The following is a 19,243-nucleotide window of genomic DNA, read 5'->3' on the forward strand; positions in this document are numbered from 1 at the left end:
ACAAGCAAAGGGGGGGGGGATAACTATAATCCTAACAGAAGAGAAAGGGTTTTAAAAAAATTTTTAAGGGAAAAGAGATAAACAATGGGAAGGGAAGGAATACAGGAATTGAGAAGGGGAGGTGGAGGGGCGCCAAGAACAAAGAAAAGACATATATACTGTATATAAATCTAGACAGAATCAAAGTAAGGGCAAACTAATGGCTGAGAGAGAATTGAAAGGGTGTGTGTGGGGTGGGTGGGTGAGATAAGCAACTATAGTGAAATTTTCTCAATTTTTAACTGAACAAACAACAAGAATGAATGGTAAACCTATTACAGAAGGGTGGGGGGACACTAATATAGTTGTCATAGTATGCGCTTTCATCTTGGCTTCATTCTGCCAAAAGAGAGTGGGAAGGGTTAAGGCTTCCTCTGCCATGCCTGGCAGAGACTGGCACAGTTGCTCTTGGTGGCAGCAGCAGAGGCAAGATAGGACTGGAGCTGAGAGAGAAATGCCATGGAGCATCTCTCTCAGCTCCCATCCCATCTTGCTGCTGCCACCACCACCACCACCATCATTGCACACAATGGCAGCTTTTCAGGGCAGCAGGAGACTGCTCAATTATCAGGCAGCTCATGCACCCCAATAGATCGTCTTGCCCGCACCCCACTTTGGAGACCACTTCTCTACCTCCTAGTCCTCTCCTCTCCAGTAACACCATCTCTCTCATAGTGAGCAAATGGAGGCTGACTCACAGCAAAGCTCACTCCCTCCTCCTCCTCTCCCCTTCCCCCCTCCCTCCTCGTCTTCTGCCCCTCCCAGTGGCCTGATCTCTCTCAAATTGATAATTTGGCGCCTCCACCTCCTCTTCTCCCCCCCCCGCATGAACTTTCACAAGTTGATACATTTTGGAGACAGCCTGCTTAGTAGGCATAAGAGCTCTGAATATACGAGGCATAAATGAGGTGCCTCATAGGTGACCGGCTTCGGTTCGGGATGCCTCGGTGCCGTTCTGATCTACTCTATAGCAAGACGAGACACCTCTGAATCATCCCGCTTCACCTCGTTATTCGGGCTTTGGACCGAAGCAGTGCACAGCCCTACTTGTATTCTCTCTTGATCTGGTGAGTCTCAGACACACCTGTTCAAGTTTGGGAAACAAGCTAGTCAGATGGAGCGAGAAGAAATTACTCATCATCATAGTTATATTAAAACAAAGTAGTAAGTGGAGCAGAATTGAAAGTTACTCACAAGTTTTTATATGCATTTGCTACTTGCTCCAGAACAAGGTAATAATAAAAAATAGGTTCCAGCCTAAATGATACATTAAACGTGAGATTGCATTAGTGTATCCTTTAAAAAAAAGAAGCACTTGTAGGGCCCCTGATCTGGATTAGGACCATTGTGTGAAGGAATAGGGGAGGGGAGGTTATAACCTTTCCCCAGTGCCATTTTCACAGCAAAAATTGCTATCCCTGAAATTGTTATTTGCCTTGGGAGGGAAGCTGCTATAGGTGCAAGTAACATGTCTGGTGGGGGGTGATTTTCATGGGGAGAAGGGTTAAATGGCATGGGGAGAAAACCAACTCTGCAGTTCTGTTCTAGAAATCCCTTGCTACAGCTGTTGTTGTTGTTGGTTTTTAAAGATGCACCAATACTTGCTTTTGTCTGCCCAAAACTTATTGCCAATTCCACTAGGTGTCAGCAAGTCCTATTCGGGGAAAAGGAAAAATGTTCTCTCTATGTACTTTCGCCACACCATGAATAATTCTATAAACCCCCTATCATGTCTCCCCCAAATGCAGTTACATGGATTTAGGGTTTGTTTCAGTTAAGGATGAGAACCAAGAGATTAAAAGATTGAGACAAAGGGCCTGTTGAGAGATTGAGACAAAGAAGGGGGAAATAAACCATGGTGGCTTATTTCCCCTGCTGTGCTTGCCAGGAGGATTTGCAAAATTACCCTCCCTGTACCATGTGAACACAGCAAGAGTGGCTTGCTGTGTCGTGTGAACCTGGTGAGGGTGGGGCATTGCCACCCCAACGAGCCACTCCAAAACCCTACAACAGCACATGACGTAATTGAAAAGGTGGGATTGAATGAAGAAAGAAAGGCAGCACCACATTCTGTGAGGTCTTCCAGGTACAAAGCCCAGGAGGAATAATGGGCAGTGCCACTGAGAAGAGCACTAAACTTTTAAGTGAGTCAGGAGGGTAATAAGAGTCAGTAGTGAAGGTGATGAGCAAGCATATGGATCAGGATAGTGATGCCAGGAGGAAACCAGGAAGTGAGAGCTGCCCTGGTTATCAGGTCCTTTTTTGGTCTCCTGAAGCAGCCATTACTGGCATTGTAGGTTGCAGGTACTCCACCACACCTCATCCCTGGGCCACCTACTGATATCATTTATGACGCCACATACCATAAGTGAATAATTAGGCATAATAGACGATAACTATAGTTGTAGTGGATTGGACTAAATAACCATGAAGTCCCCTCCAACTTTATGCTTATATGAGTTATTCTAGATTTTTGTGAATTTCAGCATGATTGACTCTGCCGTCTGATTTGATCCTTCATTATCCTCCCTTAATTAAATCCCCAGAAAAGAGGATAAAGTAGCTATCTTGAACTCTGCTTACATTAATGAAAATGCTCCAAGTTCTAAAAACATCCCCTGATTATTATTCTGGCTGAAATAGGTAAACATCTTCCTGTACTCTAGATTGTAAGCACCATTGCCGAAACACCTTGGGCAAATATGAGGCCAGTCGTTTTAGAGAGTCATAACATTACAAGTTCTAATTCTTCTTATGTCTGTAAAATTAATACTCACTCGGAATGGCACAATGCCCCCAAATTCTTCAAACATTCCATTTATTAGAAGTACATTTGTTGTGCACTTTATGAACTTAAAAAAAACAAACAAAACGGCTTTAATTTCAAATTAAAAACCCTGGGGCTGAAAGAATATACTTGTGTAAACACAGTCAAGATTTGAACAATATATCCTGTATCAAATATATATAAAAACATTAATAGAGCAAGCATATTACCTCTTAGGCTAGTGATTGATCATTTTAGAAGTGTGGTACAAAGCTTCAAGTTAAAATGGCTTACAAATTGAGCTATATACTTAAAATTCTCAGCATGGGAGAAAAGGGACAAGTCACTGATACTAGGCCACTAAAATGCAGTACCTGAGTGAGAACTAACTAAGTTCTAGAAAGCCATAGATGGCTTTTACAATACAGCCTGGGATCCAAAATAATGTGCAACTAGTTCCATGCAGCCAAGGCAGTAGCCCCCTTCAGGCATTAATTGCATGAAGGGGTGCCATGTATACAAAGGAGCAGTGGACCTGTGCTGCTGGTCTTACCCCTGATATCGCATGGCTCTCCTGCTGTCCAAATGTTGAGCATGGATGTCTGCATAAGTGAGGACTTCATGTGTAGACCTTGACATGTGTAGGCGGCTGGAACCCTGACTGCACAGGATTCCAGCCTGCATGGAAGCCTACACACACAGAGCCTACATGTGTAGGCTTCACCTATGCAGGCAGCACGGACATCAGGGTTGAGGGTGACGAGCTGCACAACCTCAGGGGTGTGGGGAACACCACAGCATAGGTGCCCCTTTATACATGTTGAGCCTCTTCATGCAATTAATGTGTGAAGGGCTCCAGTGTTGCACTTGTATTTGTTGAAGAGGATCCCCTCCCCTCAATTCCACATAGCAAACTGCTTTTGAAACTGAATGGACTTTCAAAAGCATTTGTGATATGGGATACGAGTGTGCGTGCATGTGTGTGCGCCTGCTGTTCAAAGAAAAAAAGTTAAAATCCTAGTGAGCAAGCTCAAACTCTTGGGGGATGGACTAAAGTAGTCTTGGTATTCTGGTCATGTTCTATAACAAGTGTATTTGGTCCAATATGCAGCTAATTTTAATCCCTGAATTATTAAAGATTGTGGTATCAAAAATAACAGGTGTAACAATACATTCCAGGAGTTCAAGACTTGGCTGTTCAGCAACTGAACGTCAGCCTGATCCTAACTGTGTTTACTTAGAAAAATTACTTCCAAATAAGTATGGTTATGATTGCAGCCCCTCTCCTGTGCAAAGGGCAGGAATATGTACCTAATGGACTGATCCCATGAATGGCTAAACTGTGGAGAATACAGCTTCAAAGGCCAGGCAGTAGGGTCCCAACTTCTCCATGGGTGTAGAAGGGGCCACCAGTGTTCTTGTACCCATTCCATGCCCTGGCCAAACTTTTCTAGCTGAACCTTAAATGCCAGGAACAGAATCAACATTAATTTCCCACAGACACATATATTTACTTCTGCTGCTGAAGGTAAAGTTAACGCATTGGATACATCTGTCCAGTGAAATATCCAACAAAATGGAAGAGACAGCATCCGAGAAGCCTTTTGCCATTTCTCCTTCCCTTTAAGGAAAAGAAGTATTAATGCTGCTGGGGGAAGGAAAATTAATCAGTTTCCTCCTTGCTTGGAAGTCACACACTGCCAATGCTCTTCCCTCCCAACAAAAACAGCTCGGAACTGAAACTGAAGGCTGCTGAATGTTTGCTATTTCTTGCTCACCCATTAGCCAAATATTGCCACTTGCTAAGGGACACAAGAGGACTGGAACTCCTCTCCTTGCTGCTCTATACATCTTTCTGTCTTCTGCTGCCTAATCTGATCTCTGAAATGGCACAAGCCAGAAACATCTATTTCTGTTCTGTGCATGTCTATACTGTAATACTGACGTTGCAACCTGGGTACTCTAACTGAAAACCATCTTCAGCTATTCAGACCATTAAATAAACTAAGTTACACCAGCCTTACAAATCAGTTGGCAGAAATTATTAGCCCTCAAAATATTTGTTACTAGCCTGCCTGCCTCTGTCAAGAGCTAACTACTGAAAATTCTCAACTTTGGGAGGAAAGAGGCAAGTCAACAATGACACCACGCTACTAAACGTTTCATTTGTTTGCTAAAGAAACCAACACAGACAAGTAGTCATTAAAAAGGACAGTTAATAGGTTTCCATGGTACATATGAGCATAAAATATTTGTTGCAACTTAGCATATGATTGTTTTGGCTCTAACAACGTTATAAATAAAAGTTGTCTTGCTGAAGCAGCCACAACTTTTAAAAATCTGATTATTCTTCTGCAGGGTGTTTGTTGCCTTGTTGGCAAGTCTTATTTAAGTTAGTTCTGAAGAATGAAACCCTCTGTGCTTAAACAAATGGATGTTTAGGGATGCACAGGTCCTAGAAGCCGAATTTACAGCAGAATCATATATATATATACTCAGATGTAAGTCTACATGAGTTCAGTGGTGCTTACTCCCAGGTAAGTGAGTATAGGATCAAAGCCTATGAGGCTAAAAGTGGACCAAATATTCAGCAGAAAGTAAGATCTGGTGAAGGCCAAGAAAAGAGAGGGAGCTCACTGGCTGTTAGTTATGAAATGCCAGGAGAGGTTGTCTATGCACCCCTCTGCTTCCTATACATTTTGTCTTCTCATTAAACACTAGGCCTTTGTGCTGATGGAATTACTGAGGGGCACAAAATCAATACCTCTCTATGTAAAGAAAGATTGGCAGTGCAGTCTCTATCACCCCAAATCAGCACTGTGCTGTTTATACCTTCAGTAGTATCCAGAGACTGTTCTTTTATTTATCAAAACCCAAGGGACAGAGCTAAAAGGATCTGGAAACAATGCAGCTGCCAGTTTTATATCTTCCATCATGCATCCTGAGGGAGTGTGGAAATCTGCACTTGGGAATTAGACCTTCGAAAACAACGTTAAATAGGTGGGAACTAAAAAAACACAAGAGACTTTTGCGTCTCATGATAAGGAGATAAAAATGGTTAAACGTGTTTATACCCCCACTCCCATGGTTAAAATCATCTTAATCTGAACTAAGATTGCTGTTTTTCCCCCTGAGGGAAACTCAGACAGCACATTCCTGTGTATTATGGGACCTACCCCCAGGTAAGTGTGTACACGATTGCAGCCAGAGCTTTTACACCTCCCTGACAGGCAGAAATGCAACAAGTGCACTGTTTCCCAACTTAGAGATGCTGAGATGGTTGGTAAATGACAAACCTGTTGATTCTCTGCCAATTATGCAACATTTAAAAGAGCCAGCAAACTTTTGTCAAGCAAACTGGTGGCAGCCTTAATCTGATTGTCCTGTAATCTGTCCCCCTCCCTATATGTAGACCTGTTTGCCACAGTAGGTGAGGGAAAAGGGTGGACAACAGGACCCAGAAGCACAGCTGGTCCTGCCCTATAGCAGGATGAAGTGACTTGCTTCAGGTGGGGGGGAGGATAGATTGGGGTGGGGAACCTGTGGTCCTCCAGATGTTAGATTAGAATTCCCATCATCCCTGACCATTGGCCATGCTGACCAAGGCTCATGGGACTTGGAGTTGAGCAACATCTGGAGGATGACAGGCTTCCCATCCCTGAGATAGATGGGGGCAGGAATCACAATTGGAATGGTGCAACAAGACTTTTTAAAATGTTGGCTCCAGTGGGAGCTCCACTACAGTTAGCAAAATGTCTTGGGTCAGCACTATCAGGAAGGAAGCAGGTAGTGTGCCTCAAATCTTTCCCACTCTGTTGGGAGATTTAATGGCACATGTGCGGTGGCAACCCTATGCCTTCCTCACCAACTTCCTTGTCTTGGCTATGCCTCTCCCACAAAAGCTTACTTGGCTTTTGGCTCTTTTTTCCTGAGGCCATAGAAGCAGGACATTAGGATGATGGGCCTGATCAAATTATTTTCAACTGGTGGTTCATGTGCTGATGTAAGATTACTCCAGGGGCACAACCCAATTTGTGTTTTTTTTTAAACTGTTAAGAAAAGCCAGGGAAGAGGTTGTGAAGGGAGAGAAAGAAGTGAAGACAGAAGGAGAAGGACAATGATGGACACTTATAGTAAAAAAAGAAAGAAAGTGGATCCCATGTTACTGGTTGGGGGGAATTAAAGGTCGGCTCCAGGTCTGAAATGGGTTACTGCTCTATCACATATTTTTTATTGCAAACAAAAATTTTCTTGCCTGAAGAAAAAAGGGATTTGCATATTTAATGCTTGTTTCTAATTATTCCTGGACAATATTGTGCTCTGATCAATTATGCATGGAAACATAGACTCTTGTGCGCAAGAAATATTGATTGAATCTTTTTTCCCTAGCTGTATAACCCAAGTGATACCATTTATTACTGCTATTCACATCTTTTGTGAAGCTCCCTAGTAAATATCTTGCCATGATTTGCATCTAAAGGATGAGGACCAAATGCTAATTGAACCGACAGAACAGCAATCCCTAACTTGAGATATGACGAACAGTGCACAACCTTGATGTTCTTCTTGTCACCATTCATCACTTCTCTAGCACTTCTTCAACATACAAAACTCCAGTGGCGATCCCATTTACATTATATTAAATACACAGCTCCCTAAGTGCTTTGCTCAATAAAAGGGAGGTACCTTTGCCAATCTGAGACTGTATCCCAAACTGAACTAAAATGGTGTTCCCCAAATCTTCTGTGCACGCACGAATTATTGAATACCCAATACTACGTTAGCCTGAAATCCTGCTGCTGTTAATAGGAAATGATGGTTGTCAGCACCAAGCAGGAACAAAGTGGATGCAGCTAATGTTCAAAGACCTAAAAAACTCTTCGCTCAAGTAAATATTATTTATAAATTATAGCACTTTTTCACTTTCTTGTCTACAAAGCAGTTATGCTTAGACCACTTCAATTTAAGAACACTCCGACTAGTAAAGAATGGGGTCGTGACAAAGTTGTTCTACCAATATAGCTTAGGGACAAATGGGATAGGGAAATACTATAACCCTTTGAGACTAAATGTGGGGGCATATATGTCAATGCTAAAATTATACTGAACTTGTAGGGCAGGGTGCAGAATGTAATTTAACCACACTGAATTCAGTGAGATGAAACTGGCTTTTATGTACTTTAGCTTAACTGGTTCTTGGCGAAGGCTACTATCTTATGTATATTTATGAGGTAATAAATTCCACTGAACTCAAAAGAGCAATCCTTTACATATTTTCCAGGGAGTATGTCCCACTGTATTTGGTGCTTAGAATTGCGAAGTTATTAGGACTGCAATCTTATACCTGCTTACCACTGAACACTTTTGAGTAGACATGTTTAGGACTGCACTGTAAGTTGTTTATATGTTTAGTAATGCAACGGAATCCTTATTTTATTTATCCTCACAAAACCCTACAATAGCAAGTTTATTCTTCTTCCCAATATACAGATAGAGGAGTGAAGCAAGTCCCAACAATTACAACCATAAAAACCACAGTGATCAACTACTGACCTCAAGCCTTAAAGTTAAACTAAGGATTTCAATTTGTGTAAAGATCCCTTTTAATAATATGTTGACATTTTGGCCTCTTTCACAAAATGCTTGTTTTCCTCAGTGTCAACTTTGACTCACTTTCCTCTTAAGAATCAGTTCTGAAGTGTAAACAGATTTAAGGATAATGCTTATCATTTAAATTTTAAAAATCTTCACACCAACAATGGCCACTTCTTGACCTATTAAAAGGCTTAGTGATGAATTATATTACTAATAAACATGTAGGCCTCAAAGCCTAGAATCCAGGGCAACACTTTCTTTAAACAGATGGAAATTCAATATGGGATTTCATCCTAAAGTAGGCTTGGGAAACTTGTGGTCCTTCACATATTTTGGCCTGAATTCTCATCAGCCCTAGCCAACACAATCAATGGTGAGGGATGATTGGAGTTGTAGGCCAAAACATCTGAAGGGTCACAAGTTGTACACTTTTGCCCTAATGAAACCATTGTTTTTTTAAGAATATGGTGTGTATCTGGATTTTTCTGCAACCCTGACTCCTTCACCCTTACGACCTTCCAATTCTTGCAATGAGGGGCAATGCTGACTTGATAGTATGGCTTTATTTTTTCTCCAAGTTGTTTTTCTTAGGGAAAAATGAAAGCAGCCACAGCCCAGTGGCTGAGTATATGCTTTGTATGCAGAAGGCTCTGGGTTCAATCCCTAGCATCTGCAGCAAAAAAAGATTTCAGGTAGCAAGGGTGGGAAAGACCTGGGCCTATTACCCAGGAGAGCCACTGCCAGGCTTTATACTGGCAATACTGGACTCGATAGACCAATAGTTATCTGACAGTAAAGCAGCTTCATTTAGTCTTGTTAGGTACGTTATTAAAGTTTACAATTGATTCTTTATCTCAAAAGTGTTCTCTGCAAGTATAATGACAATGAAGTCATAATTACATAGAACATAAAACACTTCTGAATTTATGAACCAATTGTAAACTTCAATAGAGTTAGTGTACCTATCAGGAAAGAGCTTGAAAAAAATTCTATGAAACACTTGAGCTTTTAAGTAATTCAAGTCAAGTAATTTATTGTTGATTTGGCAGACAGCCTTTACAACACTTTTGAGCTGCTTGTTATTCTGAATAGAACACATACAAAAACAGAAGTTTAAAGGCAATCTTAAAAATTGGCTCTAGTCCAGCTAAAGCTAATCGTGACTAAAGCTGCAATCCTACGCACATTTATTTGGGAGTAAGCCCCATTGAACACAATGGGAATAAGCCCCATTCAAGGCCTGTCGTGCTGTACGGTTTACTACCAAGTAAGCATGCACAGGATTGCTGACCAACATGTCTTGTTTTCAATGGGATTTAGCTGTGACTGATTTTAGCTAGACTGAGACTAGAAGTATTCAGCACTAACTGCCAGCTTTTAAAACAAATTCATTGCTGATCACTCTAACCAAAATATCTAGCAAATGAATGTACTAACAAGTGGTTTGTCTAACATGTACTAAAACAGCATCACAGAGCACACATAATTATGCTGACATCCACACCCAAAATAAGATCCAAATGTATCAGTCTACAAATTTTCAGCCATTTCTCTTGTAGGTATATCACATAAATATACATGAGTTTGGTTTGGTTCTGCCCTGTAAAAATTGAACATCAATACCTGCTGAAACGTTCAGAGTGTTTAACTTTTGTAATTAACTGACTAGCTCTTGGATTCCCAAATACTTATGGTTGACAATGAAATTGACCGTTAAGTCTGTTGATGAGGAATGTACAGCCTAAATGTATGCATGTATACTCAGAACAAAATCAATTGAAAAGTGGAATGTACTCCCAAGTAAGTGCACATAATTAAGTCTTAAAGTCATCAGATAGAATCTTTGCGTTATCATTTTAAGTAGTTTCAGTTATTACGTGCACTAATGAGATTTTTTTTTTTTTGCCATGAAGAACGATTAAAGGAAGGTTGCTGCATAGCTGATGAAGGCAAGGCACTGTGTGTAAAGCTGGCGGAAGAGGATTTCCTGCCACTGCACTTCCTCCAGCCCCCTGACAATGCTACAGAGAGGGTCAGGGAACCTTGCTGAATGGGACAGGCTGTTGTGTCCAGGGAAATTTGCCAGAGGCACCTTCTGTGAGTGGAGCTCTGTTAATGGAAGGTGTCTCCACTGATTTTGGGAGATCCCTCTCCCCTCCACACCACAGTCTACCTCCTTCAACAGGGTCCCCCAACCCTCTGTGTAGCATTCTCAGGGGGTGGGAAGGACTGCCATGGGGAAGAGGTAGAAGGTTGGTTTCCACAAGCCCAGTTACACATGCCTAAATCTGGATCCAACCCAGTGGTTTCATTTTGAAGATGCCCCAAGGTCATAGGTTTGAATCCTCGTATGGAGGGCTCAATCCCAATGACAAAATACTTGCTTGCATGCAGAAGACCCCATTCAATCCCTGGCACCTCCAATTAAAGGACCACAGGAAACAGGGCTGGGAAATATGCTGGCCTGTGGACTTGGGGAGCCGCAGAGTAGTCAACAATGAGTAGATGTAACAGTGGTCTGACTCAGTGGCCCATTTTAACATAATGCTAAACCAGCCTTCCCCAACATGGTGCCCTCCAGATGTTTTGGACTACACTTCTCATTAGCTCTAACCAGCATGTCTAATAATCATGGATGATGGGAGATGTAGTCTTAACTCTTAGCTTTCATAAATAATAGTCCTGGGAAAGGCTGCCCTGAACCACAGTTTTTAGTGTTAGGTGAACAAGTAGACACAAGTCTTGGTTTCACATGCTCCTCTCAGCTGTGAAGACGAAACTGGAAGTATCTATTTCCACTTTTTCACTAACTGCAGTTTATTCATTTATTTATTCAATCATTTATTTAAATTATATCCCGTCTTTCAGCCAAAAGCTGAAGACTGGAGCTCAAGGCAGCAGCAGTTGTCTGAAAAGGACAAATTGTGGTTAGTTTAAACTATGGTAAATTAATAAGCCAATATCCTAAACTACACGTTTTAATAAACTATAGTTTAAACTAACCAGTTTGTCCTTTTTGGACATAACAATAAACAAATGTAAATGAAAAACAGAAAGTGGATGGTTCTAATCTCCTCCTTGTGGCCTAGCATGAATCATCATGATGTTCAAAGTAGGCTGCTATATGAAAGGTTCTTAAGTTCTTAAATAGCTCAGTAGTAGAGCACATGCTCTCTATGTGGAAGGTTGCAGGTTCAATCCCCAACTTCTCCAGGTAGGGCTAGGAAAGTATCCTGCATGAAACCTTGGAGAGCTGCTATCAGTCAGTGTCAACAATACTGGGCTAGATGGATCAGACCCAGCGCAAAGTGGGAAAGCATACATGTTGTGGACCCCACCCTTCCCCTTACCGCCACTGCATTGCACCTATCCCTTCCCCTTACTGCCGCCACATCTTTCCCCCACTCCATTACCGCTGCTGCTGTTGCCCCCCATCCCCTTGCTATCACATGACCTCCTTACAGCTGCCACCCCCCCCACCTCCTTCCCACTGCCACCACCATATTGCCTCTACCCTTTTACCACTGCTGCTGCATTGAGCTGCACCAGCCAGAGGGCAGGTGAGCTCTATGGCGAACTTTGTCAGCCAAGAAAACATCCAACGTGGCTCTTCAGCGAGACACTTGAAATCGCCTCAGGAAGGACTCTCTCAGAGTAAGATATTTCATCCTGGCTTGCTCTCTGAAGAGCCCACCTGCCTGCCCTCTGGCTTGTGCTAAAAGCATTCTCAGTGCGAGCCAGAGAGCAGACAGCTGAGAGCAGCCACCTACCTTCAGTTTCACTCAGAGCAAAACAGAGGGTGGGCAGCTGCTCCGGGGAGCCCTGCCAGCCCCGCTGCGGCAAATGCCACAGTGGAAGAGTGGCTGGCGGGGCTCTCCAAAGCACCTGGTGGCGGCGGCAGGCCCTCCTGACAGAGGCAAGGAATGGCACAATTCACCACTCCACCATCTGAGGTGATAACTTCACCACACCTCATGGGAGGGCCAGCCTCGAGATGGACCAGCGGTCTGACTCAGTGTAGACGGCTTCCCGTGTTCCTAATGAATTAATTTCCTACATGGCTACTACCTATATATAAGAAATTCTGTTCAAGACATGTGCAGATTATCACATGTAACAATTACACATGCACATATTTAGCTGATAGTAGACTAGGGATGTACGAAACACTTATCTGGCTCCGCGCTGGGCAATCCGCGGTGGGGGGGAGGCGCTCCGTCCCTCCCCTGGAATCCTTGACGGGGGTGGGAGGCAATCTGGTCCTCCCCCTTGGAATCCTGCCCGGCTGGCTCCGCTCCGTGGCCAGGCCGGCTCCGGCCACCCGCAGCCGGACATCCGGCCACCCGCAGCTGGACATCTGGCTGCTGGGCAGCCCTGCAGGGACGCAAATGGCGGCTGTTGTAGCCGCCGCCATTTGCGTCCCTGAATTGAGCCATGATAGGCTACATAAATATTTATGTAGCCTATCACGGCAGGGGGAAAAACCCCAGCGTACGCAAATGGTGGTAGCCGCCATTTGCGTACGCTGGGGTTTCCCCCCCCCGCTGTGCTAGGCTACGTAAATACTTACGTAGCCTATCACAGCCTCCGCAGGGACGCAAATGGCATAAGTATTTACGTAGCCTATCACGGCAGGGGGAAAAACCCCAGCGTACGCAAATGGTGGTAGCCGCCATTTGCGTACGCTGGGGTTTCCCCCCCCCGCTGTGCTAGGCTACGTAAATACTTACGTAGCCTATCACAGCCTCCGCAGGGACGCAAATGGCATAAGTATTTACGTAGCCTATCACGGCAGGGGGAAAAACCCCAGCGTACGCAAATGGTGGTAGCCGCCATTTGCGTACGCTGGGGTTTCCCCCCCCGCTGTGCTAGGCTACGTAAATACTTACGTAGCCTATCACAGCCTCCGCAGGGACGCAAATGGCGTAAGTATTTACGTAGCCTATCACGGCTATGAAGACTAAGTGAATGGCGGCTGCAGGACGGCCGCCATTCGCAAAGCAGCGTGGATGGGAGCAGGTAAGTGCTCCGTTTCGCGCGCCTTTTGTGGGGCGGCGGGGACTTCGTCCCGCGCGCCTTTCGTGGGGCAGGGGCTTCGTTCCGCGACGGATTTTGGGGGGCCGAATGCACTGGCATTCGGCCTCACCAAGATCCGTCACGGAATTCTCTGACATCCCTATCGTAGATGCAGCGCAACTGATGCCGGTACCATTGTATACGTAATACGTGGGCTACAGTGGAAATGCTATTCATGTAGAAAAATTAATACATCTGAAGTGACCCCATGTCTCATGCAAATGGTTGACTGATTAGTGCAAATAAATAATTTGGACATTGCTGCTATTTGGTTACGATTCTTGCTTTGTGGATTTGTTTTCTTAAATTTGGATTGTTTTGTGAATTTTTTTGTTTTGTTCTATTGTAAACAATCTTGGGAACTGTTAATGTTGAAAGGCATTATATCAGGGGTGGGGAATGTGTGACCCTCCAAATGTTCTTGGACTGCAAGTCCCATCCGCTCTAGCCAGCATAGCCAATGGTGAAAGATGATGGGAGTTGTAGTCCAGTTGTAGGCCACATGTTCCCCATCCCTGCATTTTATAAATACAGTAACTAAAGAAATAATCCATATGCCTTCATCAATTACTACTTTCTACTTTAATGTGTGTAAGTGGTAATCATTTAAAGCTTTAATTAAGTAATCCAGTAGTCTTCAACTTTTTATGACTTGGGAACTACTTGTAATCCCAGCTGGCAACATGGGACCCATATTTACTTATTTACTTTTCTCTCTCTAGGCTGAACAGATGCAAAGGAAGACATGACCTGTATAAGTATAAAAGAGAGAATTTGGAAGCTGCAGCTGCTGGGCAGGAATAAAAAAAGCTAAACCTGCTGAACATTCCATTTCCACACAATCCCAAAGGTTCTCTCTTCCTTTATATTTGGTATGTTTCTTGTTCTAATCATCCTGTCTTTTTTTTTTTTTTTTAAGAAAAACACACTAAACTCCCTCCCTCCCAAGAAAAACAAACAAAAACAAAATCAGGTTGGTGATACAGATGCAACTCACTTTAGGCTCAAACATTAGTTCAAGGCCAAGAGATTTATAGGGGAGGGGTGTTAGTAGGTGAGACTCAAATTAAGGGTCCACTTCTTGTTTCTTTGAGGCTGTTTGAGTTTGGGTGTGTTATGACAGTAGGACGTCAAAATGAAAATATTAAAGATGTTATTTCCTTCTGACAAGGAAGGTTTGATTAAATGTTCTTGAATAATTCAAAAAGGCACCTATATTTACATTTTGGGAGTATGTAAATGTATTTGAATTTAATCAATTAACTGGTTGATCACCAGAACATTCCTTAATCAGTTTACAGTTCTGTTACTTTTATCTTATAGCTTTGACAAACTACACTCATTAATTAATAATGCCTATATCTTATGTGTCGGACTAAATCTGTAGACTCTTCAGCTCTGAAGAACTTTTGATGACACAGTGGCTAACCCTTTCAAGAGTTTTTAATTATGTCTCTATCACTCTCATAAGATGATAGCTTTTAATAAAATGGTTTCCTTGCAAATGGTTGGACCAAGGTATCATGTGAAAGTTAGGATTTGCCTCCCAAAACTTGTGAGGAAGAAAATATGTTTTCATTAAAACTTGTGTATATGTCCCATTGATTGTTCATTGTTTACTGCATTAGACTGTAAAATTTATATACAAGGTCCAATAGATTGAGCTGTAGGTCCTCAACTGAGACTTCAGACTTTTCTCTCAAATTAAAATATTCTGTTCTTTTCTGTCTTTATGAGGTTATCCCACTCTGTTTCCAACAGCCTTGTGTAGGTCACTTTATTCAGTGAACAACTCCACATCTAACAAGAACTATTAAATAAATCTTACTTTATTTTATGTTAAAAATACGCTTTAATAAAATTTAAATAAATAAATAAATCTTAACTTAGAATAAAGTGTTGCACAAGATGTTTTTGTACAAGAAAGAAAAATCCCAAACACAATGTGTCCAAATAATATGTAACTATGGGTTAATTAAGACATAATGCCAAACCACGGATAGCTCTAGCCTACATGAACAAGCCATGTGCTTGTGCCCATCACATGCCCTTCGTATAGTAGCAAGCCATAGTTTGTCAGAAGCAAGAGGGAAAATTAGAATGTGTAATCCCAAACCAATCCTGTAACTGCTACCTATATTAACATACACTGCAAATTAAAAACAGTGTTTGTCATATCAGGTTTTTAACTCATGCTTCTGCTAATTTACAACCACAGAAAGTAAGTTGGTGAAGTGTCAGGCTGCTCTTGGAATTACAGCTGTAGCAGCTGGCTCTTGCTAGTGTGTTTCGAAATAAAACCTTGAAACTCAGTGCCTCCTCTTGAGCCTTGCTTCCTTCTCATTTTGTATTCACAGCCAACAGTGGCTACCTCTGCAGAATGATGCAAAGAGCAAAGCTGTACCTGTGCCTGCTTTTTTAAAAAAACTAGTCGGATTGAATCACAGTAAGAATGAGAAGTAGAGGAGAAAAGGAAACTGGGACTCCTTGTGTAGAAGCTGGAGGGCTTTTTAGTGACCCTGGTACAGAAGATAACTCAGCTGAGGACTGGAGGCTGCTTCCATGGCAATAACTGCTCAAGGAGACCTCTGTATGCCCACGCACCTGCAACTAAATGCACAAATGCTCCACACTGGAACTGAGCAGGCTTTGCCAGAGGAACTGTAAGAATCTTCCTCTCATCCTCTACTGCTCTTCCTGTAAGTAATGGGCTAGGCGCCAGTGCTTCCTGGGACACCATGTACTACAGCCTCCAAGCTCCCAGTTTTTAGAGGACTGAGTGTCTCCTCCTGCTGTGTCTCAGCCTAGGAGAATGAACAAGGCAATAAAAAGCAGGCAAGTGAGAATATCTCCTGCCAGCAGCCAGGCTCAGTGGCAATATCCTTTAGTGAGCTTTTTAGCTGAGGCTGAAGTAAAATAAGGATGGGGAGCAGCAGGAAGACACCTGTTTATCCTAACAGAAAATACCTGGAAATGTGACAAGGACTGGTTAGTTTAGTTTCTTTTAAGCAGGCTTGGAAAGGACTTCAATAGTCACTTAATCTGTTCCTTTAAATATGGCACTAATATGCTGGATCTTTAGGGGGGGACCACAAAACACTAGTATACACGCCCACCCATAATATAAACTACGACATGTAATACAGAAGAGACATATTAGATTCTGACTTTAGAAAGTACCCACTGACTGACATACATAACAAAGTGGAACTGTTAAGACGAACTCTGTAACTTTAAATACTACACAAATCCCAAGTGGTAACTTGTTCCAGATCAAACGATTACCTCACTTTACTGACCAACTTGCTGGTATTGCAATTGTTAGGATACTTTCTGCTGAGCTAGACTCCTTAAATGTGGTACTTGTGCAGTTGTGCAATTAGTAGAACTTGTGCAATTAGTAGAACTCTGAAAGGGGGAAAATATGCAAGATGCTCCATAAAGATGGAGGACAAGGTGTGTGACCCCAAATGATTGACCATATACAGAAAACTGAAATTTGGTACATCCATACCTAGCTCACAAACCTTACATTGCAAGAAAAGTCTGAATGGGAGCCTTTCCCTAGGGGTGGGGCGGGAAGATTTGTACTCTACTCCCAAATGGCTGGTGTACATCTAGGCCATCCAGAAAGCTGAAGTTTGACATACGTGTAATCAACGACCTACGATTAAAGTCTGAATATTGACCGTTTCTTGTACATTAACAGTAAAAGGTTGTGGCATTTTACAAGTTTACCTCTTAATATAAGCCAGCATTCCAGCCCGAGCAAGCCAGCCCATGGCACAAAACGTTGGTCCAGACGGGGCTGTAAATGTACAGTTGCCTGCTTCGCTCTGGGGAATGGAGGGGAGGCTTCCTGCGACGGCCAGAAACGCAGAGCTACGCTGGCGGGGCGCAGGCCCCATTTACTAGTGAGGGAAAGGGGGCGCAGTGAAAAGTGCCCCCTCAACTCCCGTGCGCGCTACGTACGCCTGGGGCGCACAAATCCTCCCGGCAACAGCACAGCCAGTGGTCGCCCTGAGGTAAAAGGGGCAACAAGGGCTCTGCTGGAGGAGTCCGGCTCCGCAGGGGCCATAGCAAGGGCAGCCCTCCCTCCGTCCCTCCCTTACCTTCGGGGTTGGCGCTAATGAAAACTCGCACGCTCCTTCCGCTGGGCGCCAAGTGCAAGGGCAGAGCCGAGAGGTTGCCGGAGAATGCTGCCCTCCGCAGCGCCGAGTCCCGCGGACAGGGCAGTTTGCCCGCCGCTCCACTCGGCCACATTGCTGCCGCCACCGCCTCTTTTCCTCCTCCTCTCTTTTGGCCGTCCTTTCTTCGCAGAAGGGCGAAGCAATTCCCCGCCGCAGCTCCTTCGCGCCGGGCCCCTAGGGCGCTCTCCTTCTCTTCCTCCAGCCAGCCCAGCTCACCACCCCCTGCGCTCTCCAGCTGCGGCCATGCAGGTCCCCCTCAGCCTGCTGCTCCGCCGCCAGCTCCCCTCAGTTTCCAGCCGCGGCGGCGGGGGCGGCGAGAGGTCACAAGCGCCGGGGAAGCGGGAAGCTTTCAGGCGGCCCTGCAGAGGAAAAGGCGGGGGGCAGCATGCCTCTTCCGCGACTCGGCCAAAAGGGGCGAAAGGGAGAAAACTTTACGCCCCGGCCAAGCTTCTGGGTCGCCTGGAGGCAACAGCGAATTGCTGAGGGGCTGCAGCAACGCGGCCGCGAGGCGCCTCACGGTGGCATCGGACTGCCAGGGCCACGCCGCGGCTGGCTCCTCTTCTATATTCTCTTTGGCACTGGCATGTTCAGTCTGGGAGAAGCCGCCCCCTCCCCCAGCTTAGGAGTCGATCAAATCTTGCAATTCCCCGACTCCTCTCCAGTTTACCAATGCATTGGCGGGGTGAAGGAGAGACAATTCGGCAGCCTTTTCTCGGAAACAAAACACACCAACAGAAATGCTCGCAAGGAGGTTTCAGTCAGGACTACGCGCTGCTGCGATTGTCCTCTGCAAGCGGTGCAAGGGAGCTCCCCGACAACTCAACTGAATGGTGCTACGCAAAGTCTCTCAAAAAAAGCTATTGCACTTAAAAATCGCAATCCCCGCAAGCAAGCATGCGCTGAGATTTCATCTTGCAACGCTTCTTAATCTCTCTTTCCCCAATCCATCCTTTCTCTTCGAAGTTGCTTAATGTGCTCCAAGTCCCTGAAAATGAGATATTTTATAGTCCTGTACAGCCCAGGCGCTCCAAAAGAAAAAAGAGTTCAGAAGCCCCCCTTCGATGTTTTTCTTTTGGAAGGGCACGACCAGCCAAGAGCCGGGGAGAGAGAAAGTGGAAAGGTTATTTATTCATAAAGCATAAAGCCCGGTTTGAACGATGAAAGAAGGAAGGAAGCGGCGAATACAATGGTGAGGGGGAAGCCAGCGAGCTTCTTTGCCGCGGTCAGTGGCGGGGCATCCCGGCGGGCAGCTCCAATGAAATATTCAGAAAGGTTGCGATGTCTGGCCGGGCTCAGGCGGCCGCCGCTGCCACCGCCACGTCGCTAGCCTTTTTTGCTAGACACAGTCAATATGCAGAAAAACACCCACGCGCTACCTCCAGGGGGCGGGGGCGCCGTCCCGCCGCCAACGGCAGACCGAGCAAAGACAGACCGCGGCGAAGAGTGCCCGGTTCCACCAGGAGAAGGGAGCGATGCAGCTGCTTTAGCAGCAGGCGGCGGATTTTTAACAGGCTGCGGGGCTTGTATATATTCCCCACAGAGAGACAGCGTGAGTGAGCTCCGGCATCAAATTAGA

General features: G+C 44.4%; 1 protein-coding gene across 2 annotated transcripts in view; it reads right to left on the bottom strand.

Moving 5' to 3' along the window:
• NWD2 (NACHT and WD repeat domain containing 2) overlaps window positions 1-19,020 on the bottom strand; it is a 113,043-nt gene extending 94,023 nt beyond the window's left edge. The window contains exon 1 of one of the 2 annotated variants that reach the window (XM_084856961.1): window positions 17,590-19,020. Coding sequence is in view for 1 of the 2 variants with exons in the window: in XM_084856960.1 (XP_084713086.1) it covers window positions 17,590-17,740 (151 nt within the window). In the remaining variant the exon portion in view is untranslated. The remainder of the gene's footprint in view (window positions 1-17,589) is intronic. The other variant, XM_084856960.1, reaches the window with a different exon arrangement.
• Window positions 19,021-19,243: the final 223 nt, after the last annotated feature.

This window comes from Heloderma suspectum, chromosome 5, assembly GCF_057233095.1.
Source record: "Heloderma suspectum isolate Gila_16-S chromosome 5, 16-S_ref, whole genome shotgun sequence".
In the NCBI taxonomy this organism is placed as follows: Eukaryota; Metazoa; Chordata; class Lepidosauria; order Squamata; family Helodermatidae; genus Heloderma; species Heloderma suspectum.